Raw genomic sequence first — 16,943 nt, forward strand, 5'->3', positions numbered from 1 at the left:
GAGTGAACACTCAATAGAGAGAGAGCCTAAGCAGATTTACATACAAACACAAAAGCAAGGAGAAACATGACTGATGGGTACAGCCATTTCTTGTACCAAACTCCTCCTGAGAGCTGACAGAGACAAAACTTATTCTGCCTAGATGAATCACACCCAGCCTGCCAAAAGAAAATGTCCTAGGTCTTCATAGACGGTGAAATGCCATCTCCCTGGGGAAGGTGATCTGAGTTGTTACTTTCTCTGCCCTTTTCCTCAGAAACTCCTATTGAAAGCTGATAGCCATTGTGGAAGGGTGGGGAGGAAAGGCCTTTAACGAGTAATTAGGTTCTTACAAGGGATGAATGGTTTTTGGGGACAGGATTAGATACCAAGCGAGGGCAGTCCTTTAGTTTCATCTCCTGAGTAGCTCTTGTCATTCTACACCTCTGCCATGAGATGAGCAGGAGGAGGAACCCCCACTAGAGACCATGCTCTTGGCCTTTCCAAGAACCTGCGATCCCTTCCCCAACTTGCTTGCTTTCTACATTACTCAATCCCAGGAATTTGATTATAACAACACAAGATGGGCTCAGACAACTACCTCCACTCCTATTTTTCATTGCTTACATTTGTCATGATGACAAGTCCAGAAGAGATCTTGTCACTTACAGGTCACTTACAATCTATGTGGTAAATTCCACCTTTCTCATGGTGTGCTAGTGCAAATGCTGGACTCCTTACAAAGAATCTAATCCTGGTGCTAATTCTGTCCTATACGTGAAACTTCATGGTGCCCTGGCAAGAAGGTAAGTCTAAACAATTCCAGTGTTATCTTTAAAAGTAAAACTGCTCCTGGAGAGTCTCATGTCAAGTTGCCCATTTCCAATAATGGGACCACAGTGAAAGCAAGTAGGCAGTGGAGGCAGGCGCAAACTGGGAAGTCCCAAGAGAAAGAATACCCCACTTCACAAATATCCATTAAGTTGCAATTCAATTAAAGCATCTGAAAGGAATTCATAAGTATCAGCAGACCCTGTAATTGCTTAATTAAGGATAGCGGCCCAGCAATCACCACCACAATAACGGCCTGATTCATTAGCACCTCTGTGATAGCAGAATGGGATTTCTCACTTTAACATAGACTGGCTTTAATTGTGTAATTTGGTTAGGCACTGGTAATCAGTTGGGGATCCGCCACTCCTGGCCCATAGAGGAGGGTACGCGGCTCACCTTCCTTCCCCTCCTCTCACCGGAAGTCTTTTCTCTACTGAAACAGGAAGTTGATATTCCAATTAGGACTGACTAGAGAAGAGACAATAAAGAAGAAAAAAAGGAAATGCTAACACTTGGTCCACCCTGTCCATGCAGGGTAGAGGCCACACAGTCAAGCAAGGCCAGGTTCACCAGCACAAATGTACCACCATTTCATGAATCCCAGACACCCAGAACCTTGCTTGTTGCTGGCAGTAAAAAAGGACCGGGAATGTTGCTGTCCCAGCAAGGGTATTCTGTGCCCTGAGGGTGGCCTTTGGGATAGGCTCCTCTACCCCCAAAGAAGACTCTAGCATAGGCCTGGTGCAGTAGCACGGCGGCTAAAGTCCTCACCTTGCACACAGGGGTGTCAGTTCATGCCCTGGCAGCTCTGCTTCCTATCCATCTCCCTGCTTATGGCCTGGAAAAGCAGTGGAGGATGGCCTAAAGCCTTGGGACCCATGTGGAAGACAGGGAGGAAGCCCCTGGTCTCCCAGCTTCAGATCGGCACAGCTCTAGTCACTGCGGTCACTTGGGGAGTGAATTATCTGACGTAAGATCTTCCTTTCTCTCCTCCTCTCTGCATATCTGCCTTTTCATAAAAAAAAAATAAATCTTAAAAACAAAACAAAACAAAGAAGACAACTCTAGCAGGGAGGACCAATGTCAGCCTGCCACAGCTTGCACAACACTGGTGAATGTGCGTGGCTCTCTTGACCGTGAACCGATCGTGCTTCTACTGCTCGTGTGCTGTTGAATACTGCACACTCTGTCCTGGGAGTGTGGACGGCTGACGGACTGGATACCCTCAGTCAGTCCTGGATCAGATTCTGCGAATTCTTTGGAATGTAATGAATGCACTCAGACCTTGAGGCCCCTGGAGTGTGACACCTGACCTCAGGGAATATTGCTCCCAGTCAACACAGAGAAAGGAAAGAAAGAAAAGAAGAAAGGAAGAAAGGGAGGGAGGGGAAGAGAGAGCAAGAAAAGGAAGGAAGGAAGGAAGGAAGAAAGGAAGGAAGGAAGGAAGGAGGGAGGAAGGAAGGAAGGGGAAGGAAGGAAGAAAGGAAGGAGACAAATTCGGACAGACATAGGGAAGTCGATTTTTCGAGTCGCACGTCATGTGACTAGGTAACTGGTTAACTCCAAGTGACTTGCTGGGACCCACGTGGGAAGCCCCTGCTAAGTGGCTGCCACACTCAGGCAGTGTGAACCTTAAGCTCCACACCAGTTGTCTGACACGCCTGTGCAGCACCTGACCTGTAAGAACAGACAAGTAAAGCAGAGTGAGCTTGCTCAGGGAGCTGCCAGAAGACTCTAAGTCCCTGACTAAGACTCTCAATGAAGCCTCAGTCTTCCTCTCCTGTTTGGAAGAAAGCCTCTGCCTTACAGGTGCCACCCCGACAGCTGCACTGCTTGGACAAGGGACACGTGCACAGCCGAGCCCTCAGCTCGACTCCAACACTCCAGAGCAGGCAAACGTGAAACACCACACACAACAGCAAGGTCACTCTACAGGAACACTAACCCACTCCCGCTGGTACACACAAATACAAACGAAGGCCAAGGGATCTGTAGGGCAGTGCCTCAGTCTCCCTTTAGATAAGGCCCCCCAAGAAGCTGTGACACACGTGACCAAGCAGAAATAAATTAAAAACAAACACTGAGCTAAATTGCTTTTGTGCTAACAGGAGGCAACGTATAGGGCTCAGTAAACGCAGCGGGGGAAGAAAGGATGCTTTCAAACAAACGTAGGCTGCCTGGGGATCTTGGCTTCCTCGCTACCTCAGGACAAGAAGTGACCGTGACCGCCTCCAAGACTACAGTCAGTGTGCTGGGAGGAGGCCGCAGCAGCGGGGACCTTGAACAGTCTCTGTGTGCTGGGGGAAGGTCACCTGGTGACCAAACCCAAACAGGGTGCTCCAAGACTGCAGCGCAAGAGCTTTCAGGAGGCGCTGACCTGTTGGCTGCAGCTGACTCTGCCCAGCCCCACCTGCTAGCCCATCTGATCAAGCCGTCACTCCACATACAGGGGTGCAGGAACCGTGACAGAGAGGCCAGCTGGCTCAGGCCAAATGCCACTCCCTGTCAAGCTGTGGGGCCGTCTGCCCAGAAACAGGCCACACGAAAATGGAAAGTGTCCACCCTACCTTGAACATGCACGGCTCCAAAAGGCAAGGATTAATGAGAGTAGCACACAGGAACTGCTCTCACAATTTTGATTTTCCCCTTGAGAATCGCAACCCAAACTCGCACTCCGCCACACAGACATTCCCAGCGGAGTGCCGGCTCCACGGCGGGCAGGGCGAAGCACTCTCCAGCAGGAACACTGGGTCTGCCGCTCTCACTGCTCCACTCCCAGGCTCTCACTCCTCATCTGCCCAGGCCACTGCTCTGGGAACTCTCCGACAGCCACTCTGTATTTTTCCCCTCAGAATTGACACACACGCACTGTAGCATTTTAAAACGCATGTTCCTTATAATACTCTCTTGCTTCTCCTTTTTCATCTCCTCACTCGCCAAGGAGATTTTGTTGAGTTTTGCATTCTGCCGCTGATATGACAACAGCAGGTACACCGAAGAGCTCGCTCAAGCATCCACGCCCTCTTCTCGAATCTTGCGTGAGTTTCACAGCTCTACATGGAGACAAGACACTGACATTCGGAGTGTTAACCTGACCCTTCAGCCTTCACTGTCCATCGCTCTCCCGGCTCTCTGCTACATTTTTGTGACAAATAATGTATATTTCATAAGCCTGTTCCTTTCCTCCCACAAGGACACCCAAATCTCCTTAATCTGTCTTTATTTCACTCAACTCTAAATGAAACTGGACTGAAAAAGGTCACTCGTGGTTTGCTAATTGATAGTAATGTCACAATGCAGGTTTGACGAATTTGCTCTTTAATACACAAGCAGAGGCGGCTGACGCACAGTCTTTGCGTGCTTGGTTGCTCCTTCTCTTCCTCTAACCACTGCCTTCCCGGCCCATGTCAACCCTTAGCATCATCCTCACAGGGGCATTTGCACGGTGCTCACTCTTCCTAACCCTATACCTCACATCCTGACGTCCTTCAACTACACACTACCTCCTGGTGACTCCCTTGCCCACGTGCCCAGGTATGAAGCCCAGGTAGTGTCCTTGTGGCCTCACTGTGCAGCATCATTTCCAGATCCCATCCAGGGCACACCTGTCAGCCCCGCAATCCTGCAGGGACAGACCTGAATCCTCTGCCTTGCTGGCTCTGAACTGTGCTCCCTGACGCTTGCTCCTCCACTCCAATGCTGTCACCAAAAGGAACCACTTGCCTCCAGACCTCTCGATGACTCGAGTGTCCGGAGTATAGCCCAAGGGACAGAGAGGCAGTTGCTTCGCCTCATCCTCCCCTCTGATCCCCACCAATATCAAGCAGGTGTGTGGGTTGGTCCCTCCCACCCCTGCTAAAGCAGACACGTCATCCCTCCACAATCCAACCTTAGACTGTAACTCTCAACCTATTTCTTTCCTGAACAATAGCAAACTCTTACTTGTCCATCAAAACACAGCTTAGACAGCAGTTCCTCAGAGGCATTTCCTGATTTTCACCTCAAGAATGAATCATCCCCTCTTCAGAGCCAGTTTTCTACCACTTGCCTCTATTTTCTCATCCAGCATTCACGTTGGGCTTCCAGAGACTGACTGTCCTGCCAGTTTATTCTTTGTGACAAGGTTTTAGGATTTCACAGTTCTTTGTCCTAAAGCCTCAGAGGGAAAAGCTAGGGACATTCCTTTCATTGAGTTTGTCAGGAGAAGGCCAGTATAGCTCCTTTTTCTTGGTTTATTTCTCTTAAGCACTAGATGAGAGTCAGCCCAGAACAGTCACAGCTGTGGGCACACACACCGAACAGTCAGGGTACCTATTCCCCAAGAGTCAAGGTAGGATCTAGTTACAACCACAGTTCTCTGCAAGAGGACAGAAATCCATCCCCCTATGACCTGGTTTATGATGAGCTTGTTCTAGACTCACTTTGTTAAGCCTTTCCCAGCAACCCTGAGGAGCAAGAAGCACCTTTAGCTATAACGAACATTCAAACAGGGGCGTGAAGAGGAAAAACAGCTCTTCAGAGACACCTGTTTCTGCACTATGGAGCCAGAATTCAAACTGCTATCTGCTTTCTCTTCACACAGTGCTCTGTTTCCTTGCCAGGTTTCAGAAGAAATCGAAAGATGCATAATATAGTAGAATATACCATGACAGCAGAAAAATGGGAAAGCTTATAATTTTATCATGTATTTGCTTCTGTGTAATTTATCTTATGGAATGTAAGTTAGCCCAGGCAGTGCCTTTTGAATTGCTAACATCAGAATGATGTCAAGTACACAAAGGAGCTGGCTGAGGCAATAGCTGAGTGATCAGATTCCTACTGTCTAGGCTAGGTAAAACCAGGTCTCCACAGGATGACAACAGCCACACAGGTTTGTGATTTGAGCTTGATCCATTCAGAGTATTTTGTGCTTGGAAGCCAGAACGTCATTGTTTTTACGTCCCTGTGGCCAAATATCCCAGAAGGAATAAAGCAGTTTCTCTCTTTGTGGTTAAAGCTCTATGCTGCCCAAAGGGATGCTTTTCGCTTTTCAAGTATACAGTGGAGGATGAGAAGGTAACACCTCAAACGAAAGCAAAGAGTGGCAGAGCCAAGCACCTGTTGAGGGACAGGAATATGAAGGACATAATACTGCTCTGTTAAGCTTCAGATTGTGACAAGTCACCTTTGCTGAACAAGAACATAGCCCTCTAGTCACTGGACTGGCTGTGGCCCTGCCTTCCCACGGAGGTCCCTGAGCTTGCTGTCCTCAGTTCCACAAAAGCTGAGAGGTGATCATCTGGTCTCCCGGAGCGTGGGTGCAATCACATGTTCAGGACTGAGTCTTCTCCCCTAACTCACTCCTGCCAGCCAGACAGGGATGCACATCCGCACAGGAATCCCTGCTCCATCAAGGAAAGACAGCTGTGAAAGTCGGTGGAGCAGAACGAGCATGGAGACCCCTGCCTCTCCGGCCACAGACCCCCACAGGTGACAGCAAGCACTGGGGAGCACCCTGGCATCTCTCCTTTGTGATTCAATGCATGCTTCTCTGTGGAAGGGTGGCCGTTGGAGGCAATAAAATGACATCTTTCCCCCAAGAACTGTAGTGTCTGTGGAGGGATATGAGGAAGTAAAGAAGTGTAACATCCCAGGTCCCAGAGGAAGAGCACCTGCTGGCCAACGAGGCCTACGCACACCACAGAGGAAGGCGGGAATGTGACTTGGGAGGCTGGCCGCTGTACGCTAGGCAGAACGGGCAAACGAGCCCACCACAAGGACTTACCCGCAAGCAAGAATGTGATAAGGCACGTTTCCTTTGGCAAGTAGAGTTTGAGACGGGAACCGCTGAAGACGTACTCCACCACGGCTTCAGAGCGGCCTGCTCGCTGCAGGAAGGGCAGGAACTGCTTTGCTTTTTGGGTGTCCTGAAGAAGAACAGAGAAAAACAATTTATTGGAAAGTAATGGAGCCCAGATAACAGTTTCTATCTTTTCCAGTATAAAAAAATTTGCCAGCACATACAGGAAGTTCAGCACTAAACCAATGATATCAGACACCTCCGAAAGTCAGACATACACAAGATAACCTTGGAAATGCAACAGGAGAGAGGTTAAGCAGGTTGCAGGACATTCTCATTGACTCGATGCTTCCTTCTGTTCAGACACCGAGCGTTGGGCAGCTAGATAAGCTAGGAACGTGCTTGGAAAATGAGACTCTCACGGCTCTTGGACAGGAAGAGTCCATCTTCCTTTAAGATAAAATTGAGGTCAGAAGTCAAATAGCTACCCACCAGGGAGGTGAATTCAGCCTTTAATTTTCATTTAAAAAGAGTGATGTCTGGACTGCATTATATCATACAGAACCATAAAACCCTTCCGCAGGAAACAAATGTAGTTCATCTCCAATCTTAAATAGGTTATGTAAGATTCCAGGCTCGTGGTGTCTTAACCTTGAGAAAAGCACAGCCTTCCTTGGGCACCAGTGCAGCAACCCCTGCTCTGCATGCACTCTCAGGCAGAGCTAGTACCTGGGGCATGCTCTGGCCACTTGGAGACACCTTTAACAGCAGGACATGTCCCAAGGAAACAAACACCACACCATGTCAGCAAAATCAAATATAGAAACAATGCAAACACATTAGTCAGGCAGCACTCTTTAAAACCTTTTCTATGCATCAACATGAAATGCATGCATTCCCCCCTCAGGAGGACCGTGCCGGGGGCTCTGGAAGCACAAGGTCCTGACCCTAATCACATGAGAGCAGAGGATCGTGAACCTTCCCCTTCTCTCTGGCTAACTCAGCAGACGATGGAGTATGCCAGCATCAAAGGAACACTTGGCACAGCATGCCAGGGTGTCCAAACTGCAGAGGGTCCAGGCCCACCAGGAGAACCGGAAACTAATGTTCAAGATGACATGTCCTGAATCCTTCCCTGACACAAGCAGTGGCCATCCAGCCAAGCTCTTCTTTCTGACATTTCTCCTAGCAACAGAGCTATTGTATTGAAGTTTAATGCACATTAGATAACAAAAACCTAACAACCCATCGAGCATTTGAGAGTTGTCACAGCAACCAATGGGGACCCTCTCATTCAGGAACAGTAACGTATGCTGGGACGAAGACAGTATTGAGATTCCCTTTTTCCTTAAAGCAGACGCTCACATAGGAGCAGTGATCCATTCGCAGTGCTGCTAATGGTGTGATGGCAAAGGACGCGACAACCATGAGACACAGGGGGTTGAAAACCCCCCCACCAAACACTGGAGCAACACATCTTCTCCTGTACACACACAAGAGGAAGAAAGATTTTCAGGTAGTTGGCTGAAGCCCAAAACAGTCAGGCAAGACAAGTGCTCCAAGGGAATGAAAGCACTACCTGATTAAAATCCTTTTGCCACACTGGTCCAAATCTGGGACATTATTCATGAGGAAGTCAACAACAATTATCAGATTGATTATCACAAATCATGAGGCAACCTAATGGGGCTGAAGACAGGGCCACTTCCCTCAAGAATAGAAGGAAATGCAGATACAAAGCTTTTGCTCATCCTTATAGTTTGGATGTGTTTATTTGGGGGAAAAAAAAGATGTCTGTAGGAATGACACTGTGGGCACCCACAGGAAGAAGTAAGTGGCAAGTGTTCTTCCTTTCCCTACTGTATGCAAAGAGACTGCAAGAGAAGCATTATGGCCAACCAAAGGGGTTTTACTACAGTCTAAAATCAGCAGAAGCTCCTCATCCCGAAGCCTCAACTCACAGCCCAGTGATCCTATCTCAGAAGAGACTATGACTATCTGCCATTGACTATGGTGCAGGTAAGAAGTCATGGCAAGCTAAGAAAACGGAAGGCATGAAAGGAAGTTTTTTAAAGTCTACATGAGATTGTCTGCCTTTATTTCAAGACACAAAATTATAGGATGCAACATGGATGGCTCAGGCTTCTGGAGGAAGCATTCAAAGCCTTAGGTGAGAGGACTCTCCTGTGCACTCGCCCTGGAAAGACGGCATTTAATCCAAGCTCTTAGAAAGTCAACTAAATTGACTATAATAACCACAAGAGACGCCATATCTATCAAACCTCAACCAGAGCCACTAGCAGTGTCTGAATATTCTTGTCTCAAGTACTTTGTTCTGGGCATATTTCAAAGCAAAAATTCATCAGAACTTTGGCATTTGTTTCAGTGACTTAAGTGAAAAGAAGAGGCAGAGCAAAGGGCAGGTTTTCCCAAGTGATTTAACAACAAGTCATTCCCTACCAATTTAGTACAGAAATTATTTATTTTTAAAGTTTGGATAATATTACCATATAACTATCTGCATATAGTTAAGTAGTTATACCATCAAAAGAGCTGTGCAAGGCACAAGGGACATGATGGCCAGCTCATCTAGGCTAGCAGGGGATAATTGCCTCATCAGAGGTTGGATAATTCTCCTGGCCAACCTGGCAGCATGGGTCTGTGCATATACTAAGGTGGACTTTGTCAAATAATAAACCTTGGAAAGATATTCTCAAGTTGGGTACAGCGAAACCAAAAAGTTTTCAGAACTATCAAAACCACTCAAGTTAACGCTGTTGGAACACTCTTGACCACACTGGGGTCTTTAGTGCGTCATCACTGTCCCTCACCTCAGAGAGCTGCTATAGTTTGACAAGCAGGAAGCAATCCCCTTCCACTTCTCCCTTGTGGATACAGGAGGAAAAAAATCGAAAAATTTGTCCCACCTACCTTGGTCCACACTTGACTTTCCTCACCCTAGTCAGAAATTCACATGAGTGTGCATAACTCAATTATGTAAACAATGCTAAAAATTAAAACAAATTTAAGAGCTGTGTAAGCGCTAGTGTGATAGCTAAATTGGCTCATCTTCCATTAGCAAGCATCAGTATCTCACATGCGTACTGGGCTGTATTCTGGCTGCTCCATTTCTCATCCAGTTCCTTGCTTATGGCCTAGGAAAGCAAAGGATGATGGCCCAAAGCCTCGGGACCCTGCATCTGCATGGGAAACATGGAAGAAGTTCCTGGCTTGTGGCTTTGGATGGACTCAGCTTTGGCTATTGTGGTCATTTTGGGAATGAGTCTGTGGATGGAAGATCTGTCTTTGCTTCTCTCTGTAAATCTGTCTTTCCAATAAGAAAAATAAATCTACATATATATAAAAAGCTGTGCAAGTATAGTTCTGTACATTAGTCTTTTATATTCATGTCCAGGATTATTAAGAAAAAGGCAAGTAACTTGGGGACTGTTATCTCATATGGATACAAGTTTGTGGCTCCACTTTTGATCCAGCTGCCTTCTAAAGGCCTGGGAAAGCAGCAGAGGAGGACCTCTGCCTTTCTGGCCCACACTCAATGAGGAGGTTCCTGGATCCCAGCTTTGGATCGGCCCAGCTCTGGATCCTTGTGGCAACTTGGGGAGTGAAGCAAAGAATGGACGATTTCTCTCTCTAAGTAACTCTCTCAAATAACAATACATTTTAAAAGACAAAAAGGTAGAAAAAGTTAAGTAAAGGGTTAGGACAACAAAACTTACTATGGGGAACAAAGCATAACAGAGACCAGTTTAGCTTGAAGATGTCAGATGGATCTAAAAAGAAGGTCCAGTGATTAAGTTCAAAAGATGGCATCAATACAACACTTCAATACTCCTCCAATCATCCTGAGTTTTAGCGAAATGTTAAAGAACATATAACCCCAATATGTATTATTATCAATAAAGATTAAAGACCTCCTCTACTGAGCTCACAATATTGGAACTTGTTGCAACAAATCTTGTTTTAAGGAAACAGCAAATCTTTCTGCGTGGGAATCTCTGCAGACCCTCACCCTTGGTTTTCTGCACTGCAGCTTATGGAAGGACAGGCATTCTAGGAGATTTCTGCTGTGTAGAAGTTTACGGCGCTGCAAACCTAAACAGATAATTTAGGGATGCATTTCTGGCACATATGTATATTCCCCTTTCAATCAAGAAACAAATATATTTCTGAATAGAGAAGTCTTCCTATTATTGCACTAGTAGTTTTTACGTTACCTGTGCTCTGTAACAAACCACATTGGTACCGAAGTATTTTCTTATACATTCTTAGAAAAGGTAATTTAAGGTTGTATTAGCTACATTTAACCTGCTATTGTGGATGGCATCTCTTTAAGGAATGTTTCTGCCTCCTCAATGCACCTTGAAATTGAGAAAGTAATGATGCAACAAATGTGCCTGGGGTGACTTCATTTCAAAGGATGTTAATATCTATATTTCAAACTTTGAGAACAGGGTTTTGAATGACCACTCTCAAAAAAGGCAGGATAATCCTTACACAGAAGCAAAGGTTATAAATATATCTTAATTATAAGCTCCCATTCAAACCATACTTCTGGCTTGTCAGGCCAAAACGATTCCAAATGGGAATACGTGTATGGCTATAAAAATGCTCCTTAGGCCTGAGGCTCCTGGTGCTGGTCACGGAGCCCATCTGTGTGATGGCTACCAGGCCCATGAGCCCCAGGGGTAAGGGATCCAGCAGGTCCTGGATCACATGGCCTGGGACCACGGGCCTGCCTGTGAGGTGGTTGCTAGATCCATGAGCCCCGGGTTGAGGGGGTCCAGCTTGGCCCAGGTCCGTGAGTCCTCCTAGGAAATGTTCCTCCTCATTGTGGAGGATGGAGTGCTGCACAGCAGATCAAGATGCACACGGAGGACATGGTAGCTCATCGGGATCTGCAGAGGACATCTGGTAAGACAGCAGAGAATAGAGAATAGAACATATGGACAACTGCCCAATCCAAACGATGACAGCAAATATCTGGGCGATTAGAGGGTATAAGGTTGATGGCGTCAGTCAATGGACATTGGAAGGGATTCTTCATCCACTGATCAGCGGGACTGACAAACTTTTAAAACTGTCACATCTTCCTGGGCAGAACCTTCTGAACATGTGCCACATTGTGACCCTAGGTTGATATCGGGAGGCCTTCCCCCATCCTCAGGTACTCGGACGGCTGGGAGGCTGGCTATGGCCTATTCCCCTATTTCCCCACTTCCCCCATAAATGGGAAGAAGAAATAGAAAGCTTGGAAACAATGATCACACCCACTTCTCCCTAGATTGTTCCCACCCTGATCAACTATGTAAACATCACCATCCACTTATCTCTTACTAAGTATACAAAAGTGTGTTTAAAATAATTTAATTTAATGAGTTACCAGCTCTGGGAATGTGTGGGAATTTGGTGTGGGAACAGAAGAGCACGGGGAGCAGAATCCCTAGCAGCTCAGTACAGATCATCACAGTACCCTGTGGCCATGTCTGCTACACAAGTCTAGTGTCTGGAAGCCGTCACAGGATTTCAGACGATCACCAATTCCCACGGAGTGAAATGCAGGGTTCATACTAACATGGACGTCATACTTAGAGGTCCTGTGAGAGCTGTCCCCAGTGCTCCTGCAGCCCTTCCGCTGACCTTGGTACACTCGCTGGCTCATGCTGCCCCCCACCCCTGCCACAGCCACTGGGGTCACCTCCCAGACAATCCCTGCCACTCACTCTCCACTTTGCTCTGCTTTGCACGTTAAAAAAAATCATCCTATTCTTAATTCATAGAGAAAATGTTTTATCTCTTTGAGGTCAGGTACACAGATACAGAATTGCTTTTGTGGTTTTATCCTACCCATGAGGACTTGGATTCAACAGATAAATTCTTATTATTCATTAGCATAGCAATATACTCCTTTTGATAACAAATACTGCTTAGGTATAATATAAAGAAAACTTATGAAAGGTAATTGCAACCGCTAAAGGTTATACACCTCAGAGATTCTGGTGCCAAAATAGCAACTTGTAAGAACAAAATCTTTATAACGAGGTTAACTACTTTGTCCTATCATCTTACATATAGGAGCCATACCAGCATAAATTTAGCAACAAATACACCACTTATACAAAATTTGCATCTGTCACCTATGTCAACTTCGTTGACATATTCACAATTGAAAGTTTTAGACTTGATGGCTTAACATACTGGGAGTATAGGTACTTTCCAATTACCTGGAGATGAATTATGGTTTAAAATCATATGTTTTATTCGAGCTGTAAGCATCCAACTTACACTAAATAAATAAGTTAATAAGAAAGCTGTTAAAAAGAACTGAAATTCTGTTAAAGAGTCAGAAAAAGGTAATTCTCCTACTTTCTCAATAATCCATGCCTGTATTTATATAAACACAATAACAAACATTTTCAGAATCTAGACATGAAGATATCTCAAAACCAATTTATATGTGACTGTGGCATTGAGACTAAAATCTATATGATGGATGTCAATTACCAGGCAAGGATTAACTTTCAGGCTTGATATAATAAACTTTCTTTAAAAATGTTAGATCAATTTTTAATACTTCCAAAGTCTATATAGGCACAAGACAAGATTTTATTATAGAACCAGAAAATGGTTTGAGATGTAATTAAAATGAAATGTGTGGAGTAGAGAATTTAAATGACGAAGCACAAATTTTCATTTCATGGGCAAATCAAGAACTCAGGGGCAAGAAAACTGATGTCATGCAAAACTGCCCACGTCAGACAAGAATACAACCGCAGGAAAGGACAGAAAACCGCTAGCAGTAAACTGCGCTATTAATAGGGAAAAAGAAAAGAAAAGCCAACACCAAAATAGATCCAATAAACGTCCAGTTAAAAGTTATTATGTCTTACTCTTTTTAAAGCTGAACATTTTTAAAACTACTGAGAGAAACAGAAATGGACAGAGCTCCTATTCACTCATTCACTTTTCAAGTGTTAAAATGACTTGGAGCAATGCTAGGGGACAGGAAATCCATCCAGGCGTCCAGGGTTCACCTCAAAGGAAGCTGGAACCAGTAGGCAGAGCCAGGACTGGAACCCAGAGACTCACACACAGCGTTCAGGTGCTGTACCTGGTGTCGTCAACACTACACCAAATGCCTGCATTTGTTAAGTATTACCAAAAAAGATACTTGGAAGGGAAAGTTCTAGTTTTGCTACATGGAGAAAAATAATAACCTTTGCAATAGAAACTGATTATTAATAAAATTAAAAGCAGTGTTTTGAAAGACAACAAATAACAACAAACAAACAAACAACAATCTCACTCACTGAGGATTTATTAAAATGACGCTACCCCAAAGCGCAGGCCAGGGCACCGCCGCATGCTCTTGACTCCGACACCCGGTGCTGGAGTGCCAGTTCAAGTTGCAACTGCTCTGCATCAATGCAGCCATCCGCTAATGTGTCTGGGAAGGCAGTGGGTGATGGGCCAACCCCTCTGTAGACCTGTCAATCATTTGGGAAACCTGTCTTTGGTTTCTGGCTCTGGTTTTGGTGTGAACATTGTGGCCATTTGGGGAGTGGATATCAGTGGATAGATTTCTTTCTTTTCCACTCTGTTAAACATGTAAATATACAAATCACTAAAAGAAAAAGACGGTGGGACCTAGCTGCTTGGGAAGGCCATCTTTCACCCCACTGACAGTCTGAGGCTGGTTACTCTGTGTTCTGATTTAGCTTATTGCTGCTCCTGGTTCCAGGACTTGGTTTCCCGCCACTGAGGTGGGAGACCTGATGGAGCTTTTTGATGCTTTGGACATTGGAGGAGTAAACTTCCAGAGGGAGGACAGAGGATATTCGCCCCTTCTCCTACCTGTCTTTCAAATAAATACATTTAAAAATTACTCGATATGAAAATGCTATCTAAATTTGCCATACAAATAACCAACTCTGATTTAGCTGCAGTAAACCATGCTGCAACCCAACAACTGCAATACGCAAAAAAAGTTGGATAAAGTAATTAGAAAATTATTTACTTCTTTTGAAAACCTAAGTAAAAGAGAAAGAGGCAGAGTAAATGAGAAAAGGGTAGAAAGAAGGAGAGAGAGAGAGAGAGAGAGAGAGAGAGAGAGAATTCCCCAGCCACCGGTTCACTCCAAGAGCCTGGAACTCCATCAGGGTCTCCATGTGGGAGGCAGTAGATCAAGTCCCAGCCCTTTGTCACTTAACTGCGCAACAGCAAGGCAGGAAGCTGAACTGCGAGTGGGATGGCCGGGACAGGAACCAAACTGGTACTCCGAGGCAGAATGCCACACAGAAAGCCAGCATCAATCTACTGTGTACCAAAAGTTAACCTTGAGCAAAGTGATTTTAACATAGCACCTGATTTTTTAAAAAGATTTATTTTTATAATTTATTTTTATTAGAAAGTCAGATATACAGAGAGGAGGAGAGACAGAGATGAAATGTCTTTCTTCTGATGATTCACTCCCCAAGTGGCCACAACAGCCAGGGTTGGGCCAATCTAAACCCAGGAGCCAGGAGCCTCTTCCGGGTCTCCCTTGTGGTTGCAGGGTCCCTAGGCTTTGGGCCGTCCTCCACTGCTTTCCCAGGTCACAAGCAGGGAGCTGGAATGGGAAGCGGGGCTGCTGGGATTAGAACTGAGGCTCAATTGGGATTTGGTGTGTGCAACACAAGGACCTTAGGTGCTAGGCTACCACTCTGGACCCCATAGCAGTTGATTGTATTCACTCATCAAACAGTATTGGATAAGCATTTCCCAGCTCCCAGACACTGTCCTGGACATTAACTGAAGAATTAGGAATAAAACATAGAAGAATCTTACCTGAAAAGAGCTCAAAATACTTTACAAAAAGAAGAAAAATAGAAAGACATAAAAAGGAAAAAAGGTTGCCAGATACTTGTGAACAAATGCACGAGATTAGTACAGAAATACTTCCAGTGACAGTAAAATGCATTGTTTTCTTCTGATACATTTAATAACAAATGAAATTTACACCTGTGAAATATTAAATTGCCGTTTTTAGTAAAATACAGGAACATATTACTCGGCTGAGTCAGCTCTGCCAACGTTGACTGTTACTTAGGTGAAACTGCCGCTCCGTGTCGAAAGTCAGCTTTTAACTCCCGCTACACTGAATTAGCTCTTCATAATTCTTCCATATATTTTGTGACAAATAAACATTATCGACACTGAAATAGTGTCTAAACACTGATGTTGAAACTACCCTGAATCAGAGCTCTGTCTGAAAAGACCCCAGGATTCCACTGAAAATCCATCTAACCACGGACTTGTTTTTCTTTTAAATTATTACCTTGCATTATGTGACACAATTTTTTAGGCACTGGGATTCCCCCTACTCATCCCCCAACCCTCCCCCTAAGGTGGATTCCTCCACCTTTGTTGCATTGTCACAGTTCAAGTTCAGCTGCGATTCTTTCATTGCAAGCATATCCCAAGCATAGAGTCCGGGGGTTTTTAAGGTGTTTCTGACACCACTACTGGCAGACCACTGTGATGCGGAGGCCCAAGTGTGTGGGCAACAGGGAGAAAACAAGCAAACCAAAACTCACGTTAGCATGATAATCAGCTTAAGCATAATAAAACTACTCTAAACATATTTCTTTTCAGTAAGAGTATTCAGAAATACAGTGTGTTGGATACACTGGAAATTCTGATTCCTCCTAGAGCAAAGCACAAACACCGAAGTCTCTCCTTGACCATATGGTGTTGCAGCATGCAACCAAGAACGGCTGCTGTATTGGGGTGAGGACAGGATGTGGCTGCAGGACAATCTCAGCACCATGACTGTGCCCGTGATAAAGCAACTGCCACATGTGTAAGTTATTGCACACTCTGCACAGTGCTTTTCTGTGCTAGTTCCTACACTTCTAAGACTCTTAAAAAAAAAAGAAGGGAAACAAAAAAAAAGAAAGAAAAACAGACTGTTGGGACAGACATCTTGGCACAACCAGTTCAGCCTCTGCCTGGGGTGCGCGCATTCCCATGGGGTGCCAACAAGCCCAGCGGCTCCACTTTTGCTCCAGGTTTCGGACATGTGCAAACAAGGCCTTTTGCAGCCATCTGGGGAGGGAACCAGGAAATGGAAGATTCTCTTTCCTTCCTTCCTTTTTCTGTACCTCTGCCTTTCAAATTAATTAAATAAACAACAACAACAAAACCACCCTCTGACCATAGTGTCTAGTTCAGACATGATCTGTCTAGCCGAGACAAATAGGGCCTGGTGTCTAGAAAAACACAAGCTAAATGCAGCAGAAGGCTTTGTCAAGAGATGATGGCTTTCCAACTGCTAACTAACAAAGGCATCAGA

General features: G+C 45.2%; 1 protein-coding gene across 2 annotated transcripts in view; it reads right to left on the reverse strand.

Moving 5' to 3' along the window:
• Positions 1 to 16,943, reverse strand: part of SND1 (staphylococcal nuclease and tudor domain containing 1) — a 375,610-nt gene that overhangs the window by 137,768 nt on the left and 220,899 nt on the right. For both annotated transcript variants that reach the window (XM_041002494.1, XM_041002495.1), the window contains exon 15: positions 6,578 to 6,719. In XM_041002494.1, coding sequence (XP_040858428.1) covers positions 6,578 to 6,719 — 142 coding nt within the window. The remainder of the gene's footprint in view (positions 1 to 6,577; positions 6,720 to 16,943) is intronic.

Source organism: Ochotona curzoniae, unplaced genomic scaffold (assembly GCF_017591425.1).
Source record: "Ochotona curzoniae isolate NIBS_2020 unplaced genomic scaffold, NIBS_Ocur_1.0 scaffold_2476, whole genome shotgun sequence".
NCBI classification, from domain to species: Eukaryota; Metazoa; Chordata; class Mammalia; order Lagomorpha; family Ochotonidae; genus Ochotona; species Ochotona curzoniae.